The sequence below is a fragment of the Lontra canadensis genome, unplaced genomic scaffold (assembly GCF_010015895.1).
Source record: "Lontra canadensis isolate GAN:19392208 unplaced genomic scaffold, GSC_riverotter_1.0 scaffold13, whole genome shotgun sequence".
In the NCBI taxonomy this organism is placed as follows: Eukaryota; Metazoa; Chordata; class Mammalia; order Carnivora; family Mustelidae; genus Lontra; species Lontra canadensis.
This window is the reverse complement of record NW_022631007.1, coordinates 29731813-29751279: the sequence shown is the minus strand read 5'-3', so window position 1 is coordinate 29751279 and position 19467 is coordinate 29731813. Positions and strand designations below refer to the sequence as shown.

General features: G+C 34.8%; 1 protein-coding gene across 1 annotated transcript in view; it reads right to left on the bottom strand.

Moving 5' to 3' along the window:
* Positions 1-243: 243 nt before the first annotated feature.
* The window catches only part of PSMD14 (proteasome 26S subunit, non-ATPase 14), a 93264-nt gene continuing 74040 nt past the window's right edge, over positions 244-19467 (bottom strand). The window contains exons 8-11 of the mRNA XM_032857945.1: positions 17779-17853; positions 14514-14639; positions 3119-3181; positions 244-659 (exon numbers count right to left, since the gene is read on the bottom strand). Coding sequence (XP_032713836.1) covers positions 561-659; positions 3119-3181; positions 14514-14639; positions 17779-17853 — 363 coding nt within the window. The 3' untranslated portion in view covers positions 244-560. The remainder of the gene's footprint in view (positions 660-3118; positions 3182-14513; positions 14640-17778; positions 17854-19467) is intronic.

Here is a 19467-nt window from a genome sequence, read left to right as displayed (position 1 = left end):
TAATTTGCCACAGATACTTTTAATAAAATATGTCAACATTTTTTTTCGGGTTACTCACTAATGGTGTAGCAACTCCTTAATGGCAATGACTTTACATTTGTGAAGTTTTGTTATCACATTGATGTTTTATGTGTTATAAGATCTTAAATTGCAAAGAGAAACGTATCTTTGTGTGAGATTTCGAGAGCACTGTCAAATGTTATTCTGTCATTTCCACCCAGTGCCAAAAAACCTCAGGAGACATAGATTGTAAATGTATTTTATTTTGTAAGCAACAATCAAAATATATTTGTGTTACTGATTTCTTCAAATATTAAATGGGATCTTAACAAAATTTGTCCACTTTGATGTATTCTTATACAACTTTGGAATCTGCAAAGACCCTGACTAAAGAAACAGAAGTAATTGCACAACTGAGACTGAAGGTGTTACAGTGCTGCAAATGATGCCAGATGTCTTACATTTAACCAAACACACCTTCAGAGGTCCCTTGATTTTGAGTATTAGGAACAATAGAGGAGTATATGCTGGAAGTATCACCAATAGCTTTTTGCATTGTTTTATTTAAATACGACAGTATCCAACATAGCTGCTAAACACTGGACAATATTTGAAGTCATAAGTACATCCACATGTTCCTCCAAATGACGTTTAGGGTCCTAAATAAAAAATAAGGAAAGAAAAAGAAAAAAAGAACCATATTACTGATAGAAGAATTACTTAGTTTAAGCAGTTGAAACTGGTAAAGAAAGCCAAACCTAAATTTATATATATTTTACAATTTAATTTTCCTAATATATTGTTATATCCTTAAGATTCCTAAATGTATTAAAAAATTAAGTACCTGATAAAATAATAGATTACACAATGAAAAACTGACTTACACAATCAATGCTATAACTCTATACCAGAAATTATAAAGAGTAACAAAAAATTCTATACAGCCGCAGCATCCAATTTTTTTAAAAGCAAAGTATAAGCATTTATAAGTGTACATAAGCCCAAGTACGTGTGCATACTTTCTGCCATTCATATTTATTGACTGTCTGAGGGGTTCTTATTACTCAAAGCAGACGTACCAACAGGTAAGAGTTCAATGTGAATTCTTTCTCATCACTTCCTCTGTAATTTTAATTTAAATTTAATTCCTGTATAAATTTAATATTTCAGGGAAAAGTACATTAAATGATTTAGGGAAGATTCTTAGATCAAAAGTCACTGTTACTTGTTTAAAAATTTAAATACAATGTTAGGATACACATATTTTACATGTATATAATATGTACAAAATAATGTTAAGAATACATATTTTCTGTAGCTATTTTGAAAAAATAAAGTATCAGAAAATATACAGGTACAATCTTCTAACTGAAACCTGATCAAATCTATATTTGAAACATTTGAGTTAAAAATGAGGCTTAAAATAACATTGTAACAAATGAAGTGAAATTAAAACGCTTAATTTATGTTTAAGGCTGAGCTGAATGAAGTATTTCAGCTAAATGTGAAGCTTTAAAATATATATATTGCAAATTAAACTCTAATTTAAAGCATTATTTTTGTGTGGGTATTGCTACAATACCCAAGACTCCTAACTTTAAATAAATGCTCATCACTGGAATTATTTCTTGGCTGTTCTTTTCTAAATTACAATTTCAATACATTCTTGATTTCCTTAAAGAACCCAGAGATGCAACATGCTACAAATAATTTCAAGTAATTAGACCACGTATTACACTTTCTTTATTTCAGGAATAAGCCTTAGGACATTTTAGGTGGAAGTATCTGAGAAAGACTGGCAGGAGAAAAAGATAGTGATCTGATTCCACTACAGACAGTGTTGCTTTTGCCACGCAACAGGCTAAACCAGTGAAGAGCTAGATTAAGAAAAATGATTCTGATGATTATTCATCTTTGCCCATTACATATTTTTCAGCATCACTTTTAATTAAGACCTTTTATTTGTTGCTGTTAAAATAAAATCTACATGGTAGCCTCAGAGGCATTTATACAAAAAACAGTGGGTTCTATAAAGTGCAAGACTCCAAGCTGGTGATCTAGTAACATATATTAGACTACAATAAGTAGTAGGAAAAGACTAGGTAACTAGATCACACAGGATGAGAGAATAAGATGAACTACACTTCATTTTGTTTGGGGAGAGTTCTAGCTGTTTTTACATTGTAATATTCAGAATGTAGTGGATTTAATTTCACTAATTATGATATTTAAGTCAGACCTTTGCCCCTACTGCGCTGTTGGAGTAACTAGTTGTATAGTGAATTGGTAACACACTTCCCTCAGTTATCTACATTACTTCTTGTGGCAGCTGGGTGATTCTTAGAGATTTCCCATCCAAGAATGGTCCTGGCCCAAACCTACATAGCTTGTGAGATGTGATGGGATCAGAGCATATGGTAGGATGGCTGAAAGCAAAGACAGCTTAGTGTCTTGCATCTGAAATATCAAGATTCTGCCAACATCAGCAATATGATAACCATGTTCCATGAAATGAAAAAAATGTAATCAACATTCTTTTAAAAACAGTCTAATTAATCTGTAGATTCTTTTAATTGGTTGGTGTGTTCCCCCAACCCTCGGAAAATAGGAACTAAAATATATATTTCATCTTGGAAATGTGAAAGAGCAAATACTTAAAACCCTTTCTCTTCACTCACTATAATCCAATGGTGCTCTCAGCCTTCTCAGGAACATTACCTACATACTGAAGCCTACATACTGACAAACTGTATCATTTAAAAAACTGTTACATATGTAAGAAATAAACCATTCTATTATCTTCACTGATAATATTATTTCAAGTAAAAATAATACCTGAAAAATTAACTCAGGATATAAGTTTCCTAATTTATTTCTAGTATATTATTTTCACTAAAGACAGTACCTCACAGATCTATTTGTGACTTCACTATATATGGCAAACAGAATTTGACATCAAGTAATTCAGTGACCTTTAAAATTAGCATCATATTTACATGACAAAAGAAAAATGTAGAGTGAACAAACGGGGAAAAAAATCATACATGCCCTAAAACAGTTTTAACTCTCCAAGAGCGCATTATTATGCGACTGCGTAACCTATTACGGTATACCTCACCTGCTTGCCAACATTCTTTATTGCCAGCTGTTCAGGTGTCATCTTATCTTCTTCTTCTACAGCCTGTGAATGAAACACAAAGGACAGAGTTTCAAATTCTAAATCTACTTTTTCCACTGCAGAATACTCACTGAAGACAATGGTGATCATAATTTTCATTCACAGAACCTTTTTCTCATGTGACTTATTAAACAAAAAAGAAAGTGTGCTAATCTTCCAAATAACCCTAAGCGTAATAAAAACTATTACCACCATCATTTATTTTTATTTTTTTAAATTTGTTTAATTTTTATTTGAGAGAGAGAGCATGAGAGAGCACAAGAAGGGGGAGTGGCAAAGGGAAAGGCAGGTTTCCGATGAGTAGGGACCCCCAGCTCCACGTGGAGCTCGGTCCCAGGATAAGGATCAAGACCAGAGCCAAAGGCAGACACTTAACCGACTGAGCCACCCAGGCACCCTACCACCATCATTTTGAAAACAGACTTAAGAAATACATAAAAGGGCGCCTGGGTGGCTCAGTGGGTTAAGCCACTGCCTTCGGCTCAGGTCATGATCTCGGGGTCCTGGGATCGAGTCCCGCATCGGGCTCTCTGCTCAGCAGGGAGCCTGCTTCCCTCTCTCTCTCTGCCTGCCTCTCTGTCTACTTATGATCTCTCTCTGTCAAATAAATAAATAAAATCTTTAAAAAAAAAAAAAAAGAAATACATAAAAGACATTGAATATGTCAAACTGGACCACCACATGGTAGTATTCACCATCTGGAAACTGTTACAGAATTCTTTGAAGGATGGCTAAAATGGAGGAGAGAAGTAACTAAGGCAGTTGCTTATGGCACCATGGTGCTAACTAGTCCTATTGTCTTCTCTTCCTTGTCCTACTTTCGTTACACCTCTGCCCCAACTTCCCATTTTTTGGTCTCCTTTTTCTTGTCAACTGTCACACCCAGTATCTCTATAACTATCGGCAGCTCTTAGGATCAAAGAAGCTGCTGCCTTTTGATCCACTTAACAAATTATATAGTTTTCTCCCTTCATAATTCTACATATTTAAATCTCTAAAAGTAGCACATGTATTCAGAAAAAAATCTCACTTTTCCATGACTGATCTTTAGTAATCATGAAGAAAACAGAGTAATCTAAAGTTTTCAACAGGAAAAACTCACTGGAATAAAAAGCCAAATCAAGTAAAAATTAAATCAACAAAACAATATACACAAACCATTTTCTACTATTCTCAGTTACAAACTCTTACATGTATGACCATAAATTTTCTATCAAGTTCTTACAGAATAATTACAGCATATAGATTAGCTACCATCACTGCCCCCTCTCTCAACAACAGTGCCACCATAAAACGTCTTTATCGAGAAGGAACCTCTTTTAGAGTATGTTATGTTTTTGTTTGAAGCCAGGACTCTAAATCAGGTGAACTCCTGGTCTATGATTTATTCACAGCATCTGATAAATGGAAAACAAAGAAAACTGAAGGATCATCAACCTTAAGAAATACCACCACAGCACTTACCACAAATATGATTACAAAAGATGAGATGATGGGGGTGGAAAAAAGGAAACCAAAATCCCAGTGAGGGTTAGATTTGGATACTCTAAACTTAATAATCTCGCAGCTGCCAAATTTCTTCATGTGTGAACAATGAACATGTAGGAAATGCAATCATGAGACACTTCCCATAAACTGGGAAGTTTGGCTGCATTTCACACCTTCTTAATAGTTTTGTAAACAGAGAACTTGAAAATGAGCAAAGATGGCAAGTGTCTAATTTTATAAATGGACAAACTATCTAGAGAATTTTCCCCAGTAGAACCTGCCTAAAGAGAAAAGATGGTGAATAAGTACTCTATCTACAGATTATTAGAGGATACTTATTTACAACATATCATTAAGAAAATACATTCATGACTCATAAAACTGGAAGAAGGAAAAATAAAAGCTAATAACACTCCAAATCTAGAATTCCCTAGATAGAGAATATGTTCATTTTCAGAGTCAGATGTCACTCCTATTATGCTCAGCTAGTTAAAAAAGTATTACTTAAATGGGAAATTGCTTCTCCCACTATCTCAATATTTTACGTATATAAAAACATGAGCAACACCTGAAAAGCTTGTTTTTCTCAATTACTTCTACAAATCATGACACTGTATCTTACCAACTTGAAAACATTATTGGATGAATGGAACAATTCACATAAGTTTGTACTCTGCATTCATTCAGTGTTAGCTGCTCTATGCACATGTCAAAAACAGTACAGTATTGGAAGGAGGTAAGAGTTTTGGAATTTGGCTCAAAGTACCAGTCAATGTACAAATAGTTGTTACAAAGTATTCTGGAGTACTGCAAATATCAAAGATCGTAGGTATGCAAAGATGAAAGTCAAAAAGCACTTAAAGCATTGACCTTATTTAAAAAGTTAAATAGAATGTAAAAAGTTCTAACTTAGTTTTTAAAATCTTTTATATCATTTAACCACTTTACCAATTAGTTTTTCCATTTCCAATAATTAAAAGAGAGAGTTCACAAACTCTTTGAGAAGTGCAGATGGTAAAAAGTACTCCCAGCCATAGATGCCATCTGGAAAATGAGGAGCAGCTGTAGATTTAGGCATATACTAAGGTTGCAAACCCCCATGACAAAGAATAAGCACATCTTTTTCATTCTAAGATAGACCAGATCAGACCAGATCATCACATCAAACCCCTAAGTATTTTCTCCACTTACCTAAGTCACCTATATCTCATCTACGATCTGGGCAAGACCAGTTTGTCTTCATTCATAGTTCTAATCTGGCTAGTCACCAGGAAAAATTAAGAAATGGTAGCAGCAGAAACAAATGAAATTCAGGCACAGGCAGTGTCCTCACTAGGGGAACTTCTGTGTTTATGGCAACTTCTGTGATTTGGCATCAAATTTTGCTTTTGCATTCATGCTCTTCGGTTTACTCAACCAACAAAAAAGCACTGAAAATGTTTGTGGCTATTCACACTAGAAACGTTTTTAACAGTTTATCAACAAAGACCCCCAGATGGCTATCCCATCATGCACGGTCTGCACAGTTCTAAGAAATTCCTAGAATTTGGTCTGTTATGTTATCATAATCCCCTCAGATGTACCCCCATCTTAAAGAGTCTTTTATGAAACCCATTAACTTCATTCTTTTTTTTTCTGGTGATGGTCAAATTTCTTAAATGGAAAACCTGTATCTTAGATTCTACCATTTAACTTACCCCTTAATAAATATGGACGGGGTTCTTTGCTCTTCATTAACACTCTTTTAAGGATCTCCACCATGTAAATTCCAACAAACTCAGTTTTCTTGAACTTTCTGAACACCTTTAAGAGCTTCTCCAATACCTGTTTTCTCTTCTAATCCTTTAACCTCTCTGCTTTTATGACATCATGTCCTTTATTCTACTTTATACTTCTCTAGGCCTTGGGCTGCTTCTTTTCCCTTTGAAATGTTAACTTTCTTCACTCTATAACATGTCATAATCTCTTTTAAGCACATGCTTTCTAAAATCACATATATGGTCACTAAGTGCTAGTGAATTTTAAGATAATGCATTTTACTTCTTTCTGATTTTATGTGAGATCGATGTAGTGACTATATAAATTAAAATTACATCACTGAGTTAAGGCAGTAGAAAATGAATTAAAAGAAACAGCTTTTATAAAAAATACTTGGGAGAGCAAAATTAACAAACATGAAACAATTAGAAATCTGAGACAGGATAAGATGTGTGAGTTTGGAGAAACTCCTACCACTATCAGTAATTAAATATTACTATACACATGCTTTTATAAATATTAATTTACTGAATCCTTAAAGCATCCCAGTGAAGTAGTTAATCTACATTTTACATATGAAGAAATTAGGCATCACTTCCTTTGAGGAACTTTATGTTAATTCCAGCAATACTTCTATTATTTAAAAAAAAACATATTTCTAATTCTCCTTTTGGAATAATTATAAAATTCCAGTACATTCTATACATGTCCTCATCAGAAGAATTTTCATTTTACATATTCAATAATCACTCATTCTGAATAAGATAGTTCTTGCTCTTCGAGGAGCTCACATTTGGGCTTTACTTGCCTATAAATCTCAAAACGCAATGCAGTATGAAATATACAAAAATGGAGTGTGCACAGAGAACAACAGGGACACATACAGCCACATAGCTAATAAGCAACGCAAGTGTGATTCAACAGTACTATCTATCTCCAAAGACCTTGAAGTAACATTCATGACAATTCAAGAAATGACTAGTTTTTTAATATATCCTGAAAAACAAAGCTAAATCCATGGTTTAATAAGTGACCTGAACAGCATAAATTCTTTCTAAAAATCTTACAGGGAATCCAATTTTTAGTGTTAATTACACGAAACAGACATATACAATAAAGACCACATGTGTATGTGTGTGCACACATAATAGAAATTGTAGTTCAGCTTGTTGAAAAAATTTCTATGGCAGAATCTATTTGATGTCTACCCCAACATATATTTTCCCCTTCTTTTAGGAGAAAACAAAAATTTTTCCCTTCTTCCCCTGATTTTAGTAAAGAAAATAATGTTTCCAGGTAAAAGACCACACTATATAACCTTTCTCAAAGCAAGGTGTGTCCATTTGAGTTCTGCCAATGAAATATAATCAGAAATGCGGCTTGGTAGGCCTTAAGAAAGGATTGTGAAAGGGAATTGATTTAGCTGGAAAGTAACCCCTTTTGGCCCTTCCTTTTTTACCTGTTGCTGGGAATTCAGATGGGATGGCTAAAGCTCTAGCAATCACTGTGAATCATGGGGATATATCTACAGGATGGAAGCCAATATAAGGGAAGGGGAGCAAAAGATAGAAAGAATCTGCATTTGGGGTACCTGGGTGGCTCAGTCAGTTGAGCATGCGACTCTTGGTTTCGCTCAGGTCATGGTCTCACGGTCGTGGGACTAAGCCTTGCTTGGGTCATGCTCCACAGTCAGTGGAGAGTCTGCTCGAGATTCTCTCTCTCCTTCTCCCTCTGCCCCTCCACCCCTGTGTACTCTCTCCCTTCTCTTTCTCTCTCCCTAAAATAAATAAGTAAATCTTAAAAAAAAAAAAGAAGAAGAAGAAGGAGGAATCTGGGTTCATGATGACTTCAAAGTTTTATACTGGCCTTGAGGTGCCAGAAACCTTCATTTCTTTTTTTTTTCCTTTTTTTTTGAGATCTACATTTCTTTTTGAAGCCACTGCTATTTTGAGCTAACACAATCTTAGATATACGTAACACCTGGTTAATGCAAAAACTGAAATAATGCAGGGTTTACACAAAGGATATCATTTCTCTGCTTTCCACCTTTGAGGTGACAGTGTTAACAAAATATGTTATGATAAGTAAGTGGGAGAGAGACAGGTATCTTTTATTTTTTTTTAATTTTTATTCATTTGAGAGAGAGAGAGAGAAAGAGCACAAGTGGAGGGCAGAGGGAGGAGAAGCAGACTTCCCACTGAGCAGGGAGCCCCACACAGGGCTTGATCCCAGGACCCCAGGATCACGACCTGAGCAGATAGCAGACAGAAGGGACTTAGCCACCCAGGTCCCCCAAGATAGGTATCTTTTAAAAGGAAAGGGAAAGTAACATAGGAACTTTTCATTGTTGTTCTATAATTTAATTTTTTATATAATAGCGGGTTGTAAATATTTCTCTAAGTTGGTACTTGAAGAATTTTATTCTTCATAATAAACCCTTAAAAAAGAACATATTAGTTTTAAGAGTTATATGCATTTAAAATTGAAAGATGGCCTCAAAAATGTTATGTCACTTTTACTTACCCACTACTGATACATTTTCCCAAATTGTTTATTATATTTGAAAAGAAAAAAATTCTATTTAAAATTTTAATTTTTTTCCTTGACCACTTAATAAGGTTGAACTTGTCTTTTCATGTTTATATACCATTTGTTTTCAGTGAGTTTTCTAGCTCTTTTTGTCCAAATTATTGTTTTTCAAAACTATTTTATAGGGATTCCTGGATATTATGCATCTTTTGGGTACGAGTTCTTTCTGTGTTACCAATACAAACATTTTCTCCCAGCTGACTCCTAATAAGCATTCCATAAATGTTAGTTATTATTTTTATTGCAGATAAACTTTACTGTCAAGTTACTGAAACTTCAAAAACTCACTGATATTCTTACTAGCATTAAAGTAATCTTTGGGAAGCTTGACAGTGGCTTTGCCATACTGAATCTTCCTATTTGAAAACAAGGGAATCTATTCTCAAATGTTTTTAGCATTATTCAAATAAAGTCATATACATTTATACACTTATTTCTTATGGTAATTCTTTTATAATTCTGGATGCTGTGAATTGATTTGCCTATTATATATTTTTCAACTGGTTTCAGCCTATGTAACTACTTGGTTACCACCTACATAATTCTCTATTACAACAGTTCTAACAATTTTCTAGTTTAGTTGCTTAGTTTTTTGTTTGACTACAAACATATCCTATCATTCTTAAGTAATGATAATCTGGCCTGGTTTTGCCAGTATTTACATATTATTTTGTTTTTCTTATCTTATTACACTAGCATATAACAACATTTTCCTACTTAAAATAGCTACTGTAGTAAACCAAATGTAGTCATATAATTACATGTTTTACATGTAAAAAATATATATTTATATATAAAATATACACCTGAATTTTTTGGGGTGGGGTTAAGGTTTTTGTTTTTTTTTTTTTTAAAGATTTTATTTATTTATTTGACAGACAGAGATCACAAGTAGGCAGAGAGGCAGGCAGAGAGAGAGGAGGAAGCAGGCTCCCCACGGAGCAGAGAGCCTGATACGGGGCTCGATCCCAGGACCCTGGGATCACAACCTGAGCCGAAGGCAGAGGCTTTAACCCACTGGGCCACCCAGGCGCCCCAGGGTTAAGGTTTTTAAAAATTTAATTATTTGACAGAGAGAGAGAGCACAAGCAGGGGGAGTAGCAGAGAGAGAGAGGGAGAAGCAGGCTCCCTGCTTAGCAGGGAGCCTGATGCAGGGCTCCATCCCAGGACCCTGCAATCATGCCTTGCGCCGAAGGCAAACAGTTAACTGACTGAACCACCCAGGCACCCCATACCTGAATTTTCTTTCAGGTAACAGAGCAGGCACTAATTCTATCTGAAAGGTAAACTGTCAGATCTCAGATTTATAGGGCTCCATGTTTGAAAACAAGGCAAATTTTTATGTTTCTATGTTATTCTTAAAATACTCTTCTACAATTCATTTTTACTTGCACATTCCCTTAAAATAGCCAATCAAATATTATCAATATTTTACAATTTGATGCATCTTAAACTGAATAAATTAGGAGATCTGGAATAACAAGAGTGTGGGTGTTGTAGTTTAGTAATTAGAGAAATCAATGACTAGTGATCAAGCAGAATCTTTGTGTGGAATTCAGACTTGAAATAGAAAATTTGGGACAAAGGAATTTAATTATTTTCTAATCTTCTTTCACTTTAGGAGCTAACTGGCACCTAACGGTAATTACCTTAGTTTAAAACACCAACCAATTAAAAAGAATACTATGAAGAATTGGTAGCATGGGCCTTTCTTTTTATATTTTAAGTGTTACTAAAAACTCCACCACATTCTCTTTCAATCACAGAGGGAATTACATTCTCAAATTTGGACTCCTTCATATCACAGCTTACACATTGTTTTCATTTTATAACCAAACCTTACAAGTTTTTGAGTACTACAGAGATTTTTTAAAACTGTAAAATAGGAAAAACTTCTGTGGATGGGCAGCAGTAACCATAAATAGGTTATTTCCTGGCAGTGGTACCAATATGAATTTACTTAAACTTGCAATGTTACAGAGAAATGAAAACCATCCCTACAGTCTGCTGAATATTATTACTTAAGTCACTAATGTATAAATGGTTAATAACTGTTTTAAGTATGACAAACTACTTCTTTCTCTTTAATATCACAACATGAAAACATAAACTAGAAAGATAAAAAAAATTTTTTTTTCCCCCGTATGATCTAGAATCAACGGGGATTTCCAGCTGGAACCAAATATAAATCAGGGCATGATCTTCAATGCCAGACCTAATTCTGCTTGAATTTAGTTTGTATGGACCCATCAACTTTTTTTTTCAAAGCTAAACTCTCTCCAAAGACTTCTTGCTACATATAGCAAATTTTATGTAGCGTCTCTTGGCTAATACTTACTTTGGTAAGATGTGTGTGTGTGTGTGTGTGTGTGTGTGTGTGTGTGTGTTTTAAGATTTTAATTATTTATTTAACAGAGACACAGCGAGAGAAGGAACACAAGCTGGGAGAGTGAAAGAGGGAGAAGCAGGCTTCCCGCGGAGAAGGGAGCCTGATGCAGGGCTCGATCCCCAGGACCCTGGGATCATGACCTGAGCAGAAGGCTGATGCTTAACGAATGAGCCACCCAAGCGCCCCTTGGTAAGATGTATTTAATGTAAAAAGAGAAATACTACTTTTTGGTGTGACAACCCAAACATCAAGTTTAACTGTCTCCAAAATCTTAAGCTCTAGCCCCTATCATTAAATTTTAGTCCTCTATTTCCACTGCTTGTTTAAAATACAACTCTATCTCCTTTCTTAACACTTCTACTTCTAAACTGGAAAATTGTAATGGTACTAACATACTTCTAGGCACCTATTCAGGAAACCCTGAATTCATCCTTGATTCCTCCTTCTTTCACTTCATCCATCCAATGGGGGCCATGTTTTATTTGTCTACTGCTCTCTGTTCCCAATGCCACTGCAGTAAAGCTGATACCTAGTACCTTTTGTTTGGATAACAGCAAGCTCCTCCTAAACAGAATGTCCACTTCAAATCTCTTACAGCACGCTCTTTCTTTTATACTGCTGTCAAATTACATTTCTAGAGTCAGGTTCTGGGAATATCAATCTCTTGGTCAAAAGTAACTCTATCCTGATATTCCAAGCTCTGTTATTTGACTTCAGTAACTTAAAAAAAAACTATTCTCCCCATTCACTCTCATATATTATATACTCGAGCCAAACATAGTTTCCTAAAAGGTGTCTTTGCCTTTTCTGTCTCCTAGTCTTTGCTCATAATGTTTATTTTGTCTAGGGTAAAATTTCTCTGTATGTCTAATCTTATTCAAACATTAAGGTCTAGTTCAAATGTTGTTATTCTTTAAGACAGCATTCTGGGTCTCCCACAACTGAACACAAAAGCCTCTGAATCTTTATAGGACTTCACTATGGACTTCTCCAGGCCAGTTCTCTAACTTCTAACTTGTATACAGATGAGTATACAAATCTCCTGGAATTCTTGATCAACTGTCGATGCTCACTCAGTAGGCCAGAGAGTCTGCATTTCTAACAAGATCCCAGGTGTTACAGCTGGTCTGTGGACAAACTGAATACTAAGATGTTAAGGAACACACCAATTTTGGCCTACTACTCTGATCATTTGTGAGTTCTTTTTATTGCCTCTGTTTTCCCATAAATGAAGGAAGGATCCCTATTTTCCACTGCAACTTGTACAGAAGATATTCAATAAATATTTGTAAATAAAACACTATAATTTGTATGTTTTACAAACTACAGGTTTTCAATACATTAATGGATTGCAAGCTATATGTATGTATATATAATTGAAACAATAGAACTGAGTCAAATGACAAAAAAAACTATCACATATAATAAAGGTAAATATTATTTCGTAAAACTTTTGTAGCAACTATATATACACACATATATAACATGTTCTGGGTCAAAACGTAAAATCTATTCTTTATGCGGGCTTTTCGTCAAGAAAGCTAGAAAACACATGTTAGGCTGAATCATGGCCCACACCCCCCCCCCCAATATGTTGAAATCCTAACCCTGGTTAGAGACTGGAGTTGTCACAAGCTAAATAAAGCCTGGATGCGGGGGGTGGGGGTGGGGGAAATGTGTGCCTGGGTGGCTCAGTGGGTTAAGCCTCTGCCTTCAGCTAGGGTCATGATCTCAGGGTCCTGGGATCAGCCCCCACACGGGCATGCTCTGCTCAGTAGGGAGCCTGCTTCCCCCTCTCTCTCTGTCAAATAAATAAATAAAATCTTTAAAAAAAAAAAAAGCAAGCAAGCAAGCAAGCAAGGCTGGGACTAAAGCATCTGGAAAAGGAAAGGAAAAATCTTCCCCTGGAGGCTGCCAATACCTTGATTTTAGACTTCTAGCTTCCATAATTGTGAGGGTATATTTGCTTTAAAATACCCAGTTTAACATAAATTAATAAATAAAATAAAATACCCAGCATAATTATGGTAGTTTGTTATGGCAGCCCTTGGAAACTAATACAACACAGAAGATACATTTTAAGTCATAGTTCAAGTATTTTTTTAATTGCAAAACTGTAAAAGAATATCAATTTATGAACAAAAATATTATGGCCACATATATTTTAGCATACAACAAGTATCTTCAGGAGATTCCACAAAATATAACTTTTTGAACATCTTCATATAAAAAGTGATCTCCCCTATTCTTTTTTATATCATCCCATTTATTTCTTATAGCACCAAATCACAATATATTATTATATTGTGTGTCTGTTTACTTAGTTTCCCCTACCAGAAAATAAGTTCTGTGAAGACACGTCTTGTTTCTTACCATTTCCCCAGTGCCTAGCATATAGCAGGTTTTTAATAGACACTTTCTAAATGAAAAAAAGAAAAGTTCATAAACTAAACTATATGTAGAAGTATTAAATGCTGTTATTATTATCTTACATCTCCTTGTTTCCCTTTCCCTTCCAAGAAAAAGCCCCCTGGATAAAGAAGAAATCTCAAATGTGAAACTATTTTATATGGTCTACAACAGGGCTGCCAACTATAGCCCATGGGCCAAATCTAGCCAGATGCCTATTTTATTAAATAAAGTTGTATTGGGGCGCCTGGGTGGCTCAGTCGGTTAAGCGACTGCTTTTGGCTCAGGTCATGATCCCAGGATTCTGGGACTGGGCTCCTCACTGGGCTCCCTGCTGAGCGTCCTCATCTAGGGAGCTACTGCCTTTCCCTCTGCCACTCCCCCTGCTTGTGCTCTCTTGTTCTCTGTCAAATAAATAAATAAAAACTTTAAAAAATTAAAAAAATAAAATAAAATAAGGCTGTACTGAAACACAGACTCATTCACTCCTTTATGTGTTGTGTGCGGCCACTTTTATACTATGACAGGAGAGCTGAGCAGCTGCCAACAGACTGGATGGCCTGCAAAGTCCAAAATATTTACTATCTGATCTATAAAACAGGCCATTCTATTTTTACCTATGTATATATTTATACCATGTTTGCCATCTAATCATACGTATTTCAAAGACTGTAAGAAATAAATGCTGGAAGTAATTTTCACCTTATTGTAATTCTTGGCTAATTCCAACATCTCTTTTACCACTGATTCATTGTGTTTACAGTGTTCACTGTAGTCCTGAAGTGTCAAACCTTCCATCCAACTCTTCTTATGCAAATTTAGCAACATCTAAAAAATATAAGGAAAAAGTAATTATTTTCTTGTATTGAGGATATTCCCGTCATTTGTCTTGAGAAACAATTTCACGAAAAAAGTTCAGAATTAATGAAAGAATTTAAAACTTAATTTTATTAACTTAAACTTAAGTAAGAATTCTCCTAAATTTATATTAATATAACCTCAGGAGTACTCCAATGCCATGGCCTTTGTACTTGCTGTCCTTCTGCCTCAAAGGCTATTTTCCTTATCTTTGTATGGCTTATGTTTCTCATTTCCTTAGAGATAGATGCCTTTCCTCATCACAATACATTACAAAGCCACCTTAAACATCTGTCTTCCCTTATCTTGCATTATTATTTCTATAACTATCAACACTTGAAATTTTTGTTTTATAATTGCATTTCTCTCTCGCAAAAGAAAAATCAACAAGGTAGGAGCCTTAACCTGTTGATTTTGAGATCACCAAGATCTAGATTCTAGAACAACATCTAATCTAATCAAGCAGACATTCAATAAACATTTGCTGAATGCACAAATGAATGAGCGAGTGAACTACTACGTTTCACACAAAGTCTTTAATAGTGCATATAGCCCAGCTTTCAAAGGCTATGGTAAGGAGGTAATGTCCCATTCACTGAATTGACTTCAGCTAAATCCTTCTGAGCCTCAGTTTATACATCTATGAACTAAGATCTCATAACTAAGTTTCTTTTCAATTCTAATAGTCCATCCATAATTTTTAAAATGCAAACTTCCTTACTGTCAGAATGAAAAGTCATGAAATGTCCTAGGCAGGAAATCACAAATTTGTCTGATCTACAATCAAAGCAGCAAACTAGGATCAGACCCTATTAGTGATCATGGAACTAAACACCTTAGTTCGTTGTTTCTTAAGCTAGAGTCCTCATTCTGAGTACATATTCCTTGAAGGTCGTAGGTTTTCAAGTTTAGAGTCCTAAGACAATTTATCCTAGTCTTGTTACTCTATAAATGTTCTTTAGTTGAACTTAAAATTGAGTAACTTTTTAAAATGAATAATAAAATCTTTGTGGGGAAAAAAATGGTTGTTGTTCTTTTACCATTAGGACCAGTTTGTCTTGTGAGATCCATGAGCCATGATCTGAAGATAAAGCTGAAGTGTTGACTTTAGAAATTCTACTTGCTTAGAGTTTCATAGTTATATATGGTACAGAGTTGGATCTTTCTTTCTTTTTTGATGCTAGAGAATAGGTACATGTCAAAAATCACCTATGAGACTTCTTAAGACACAAAGCTCCAAATTCCTCTGCTCCCATTCAAGGGCCCATGGGGACAAGAGTAGTTTGCAAAAAAACCTGAAAAAATCCTGCACAAGTAACTCCAATTTCTTTGCTTCTCATCTTCTCCACTGAAAAGTGTTCTAGAAAATACATCTTTGGGAAATTTTGGTGCAGCTGCAACTATATATGTTATAAAGCTACATATAGTTCAGTGTTGAGAACTCGATTTTTCCTACCACTTCAAAAGCAAAGCTCCCACAGAGCATACGGCTATCCCTACCATGCCTCAACAAGGATTCCACTGTGACCCTTGAGTATGTTTGAAGGGAAGTATATAAGTATATAGGTTGGTGGGATAAGAGTAAAGGCAGGACTTATGGTACTACAAAAAGCTCTAAACTGAGCTACTAGGAGCATAAACATAACATTAATTAACTTATGTAGGTATTTATGTGTTTATCTTTTATGTCAAGAATAGTTGTAAGTTTTAGGGGCATCAAAAAGGTGGGAAACTTTATGTAATCAGCTGAATATTTCCAAATAGTTGGGTGTCAGATATCTGACTGATAAAACTTACATATGTGAATACATTTTTCAGTTTGCATCTGACTGGTGCCCTTTTTTCATGGCCTGTACCTATTCTATAAAAATTAAAATTAAGTGTTGAAAATATACTTCAAGCTATAAACTAAATCTACCACAGCATACATAAACTTTGGGACATAGACAAGCAGAAGAAACTTTATGGCTCCGTGTTTCCCTTTGGGCCAGGGAAGAACTGGCCCCTGCAGTGCCTCACTCATCATCACGCTCAAGCACACAGGACCTTTAGGTGAGTTTACTGGTAGCTTTGACCTTTTAAAACAGTGGTTTATAAAACTTAACAAAACAAAACAGAATTCTTCTTTCAGTGAAATCTTATATAGCACCATCTTCCCCCACAGTATATAAATGACCTTAAAAATGGAGGTCATCTTGTTGAAAGAGGAGGCAATATGGACAGCCCAACTTATTCCACTTCCCATTCGCCTCATGCATTAGAATTCCCTTCTAATGCACCTTTGTGAGGAACAGTTTTGATCAGTTAAGTAAGGTCTTATTTACTCCTGATTACTTACCATGTCTGGACTTGAGAGTCACACAGAAACCAAAACTTACTGGCTACCAACAGTACTCGGGGTTCTTAAAAATTATTTTAAGTCTTCTTCAGGGAGAAATACAAGAAGCTAATTTGGAAGATGACTAATTGTAACAGTAAAGAAAAAAAGCAGTTCAGATTATAATTTCAAAAAACAGTAACAGGCAAAATGAAATATTTGGTATTAGTTGAAATAATCCTAAAATAGTAAAAACAAAAGAATGCTAAGGCATGAAGATGCTAAGTAATTTTTAAGGTAACCAAATTTAAAAATTGGCTAGTATAAAAAAGGGTAAGAATCTAGCTTTAAATATATGAAAACCCATTTCCCTTTAGATTTTTCATTCACCCTATGTAAATAGGGTATTTTTTTAAGTACTACACAATTATAATCTAATTTATTTCCTTTCAAATTTGAAAAAAGTTTCAAAAGGTCATTTTATTGGTAAAAGATAATCAGAAAAATCACAGAATGAGGGAATTTTTGTAATTAATCATAAAATCAAACAGAAATGTTTGTTTCCTGCTTAATTTCTTGCTTTAGCACCTACTAATAAGGTAAAATGTCTTTCTATATGTCCAATAAAATATTCCTTTATTTTATATTCCTGCAATTCATCAGGAATGAAAAAATATTTGAACACATCAATGAACAAGGTCAACCATTCAAACTGAAACATACTAGGTAATAATTTAAATGGTCTGAAAAAGATTTTTTTTCCCTCTCTCTAAGGTAAAAATTTTAACTTACCTTCTGTTCCAGTTCATTTTTCCGATAGTTAATCGTAATGGAGTAATAGTGTCTGTTCAGTCCATGAATTAACGCCTATATAGATAAAGGATTAAAGGACAAATTAATATTTTGTATGTAAAAAATAAGTTTGAAACTGCCAACATATCCTACAGACAACATCTTTACTGATTTCTATAAAAAGTCTTTAACCTAAATAAAAATTAAATGAAGAAATATTTTTTCTCAGCTCTAAGTTTAGAAGTGAGGTTTAGAGGTACAGGTCATACATTCTTCAAAATATCATACACAGCAGCACAAATTTAACAGTTTCAGTAACCCTGCTCAGAATCAGAGACAGGGTCTGACCCCATCATAATCTAAATTATAAATTAATTAATCATAGTTTATAAAAAACACACAATTAGTAAGTCTGATTTTATCATATCTAGGGGACTCTTTGTTACTTCAAAAGAAAAGTCTAAAATTTAGTCATAATAATACACTTGTTTTTTCACCCATGACATTAATCTGAGGTTTCCCTTTTTGTTAGTTCAGTTCTAAAAGATTCAAACAATGGGTATCCACACATGTTTCCAAATTAACAAAGTGGAGTTTGTTCTTTACTGGGTCTATTTATATTTACCTCATGATCTTACCCAGTGACAGGCAATCTTACTAAGCCAGAATTTTTTCCACTGCACTTGACTTCTCTAAGACAAACAGGTAGATCATAATAAAAATGTATGCTAATGACATGGCTTTACTAAGAAACAATAACACTGCCTGTGATGTAATCCATTCACAACCAATCAAATATTTAACTCTAGCAACAGATGTTCAAATGGGGCTCAGAATGGCATTCTGGGGGATCCACTATCACCCTGGTAAGACATGAACTTGGGCTTATTTTCAACAAGTATAAAAACAAAAGGGATTTTAGGGTTAGCTCAAATATAAAGATTAAAGCTAACCAAAACCACCACTGCACTCTCTAATTACTGGATTTGTACAGTGAAGGCATTAAGGTGTTGAGGTAGAAGAAGGGCTGGAAAGGAAATATTTAGTGAGTACCCAGCATCTGCTTTTCACATTAGGTCTTCTAATCTTCCTAACAACCCAGTAAGACTGGTTCCATTTGTGTTTTGACAGATAAAGTATGACACAAATCTTTAATTTGTCCCAGTTTTATAGCAAGGCAAAGGTGGGATTTCTGACTCCAAAGTCCATGTTTTTCCTACCATAGTATGCCACAATGTGTCTTAGGAAATTCTTGGATTAAGTCTTTATACTTTAAAGGGTCAGGATAAAAACAAAGCATGGCCAGTCTTATTTTATTTTTTTCTTATTTTACTTTTTTAAACATTTTATTTATTTATTTGACACAGAGAAAAAGAGAGAGACAGCCAAAGAGGAAATACAAGCAGGGGGAGTGGGAGAGGGAGAAGCAGGATTCCCACTGAGCAGGGAGCGGGACGCAGGGCTCAGCCCCAGTATCCTGGTATCACAGCCCAAGCCAAAGGCAGATGCTTAATGACTGAGCCACTCAGGCGCACCAGGCAGTCTTATTTTAAAACGACGCTAGCAAAAAACCACTCCACCAAGTACTAAAACATTTTAGATATGTACTATAACAATCCATTCTTATCCTAACATCTGCTATAATAAAATGGTTGACATATAAAATTAAAGTACTAAGTGTATTTATTA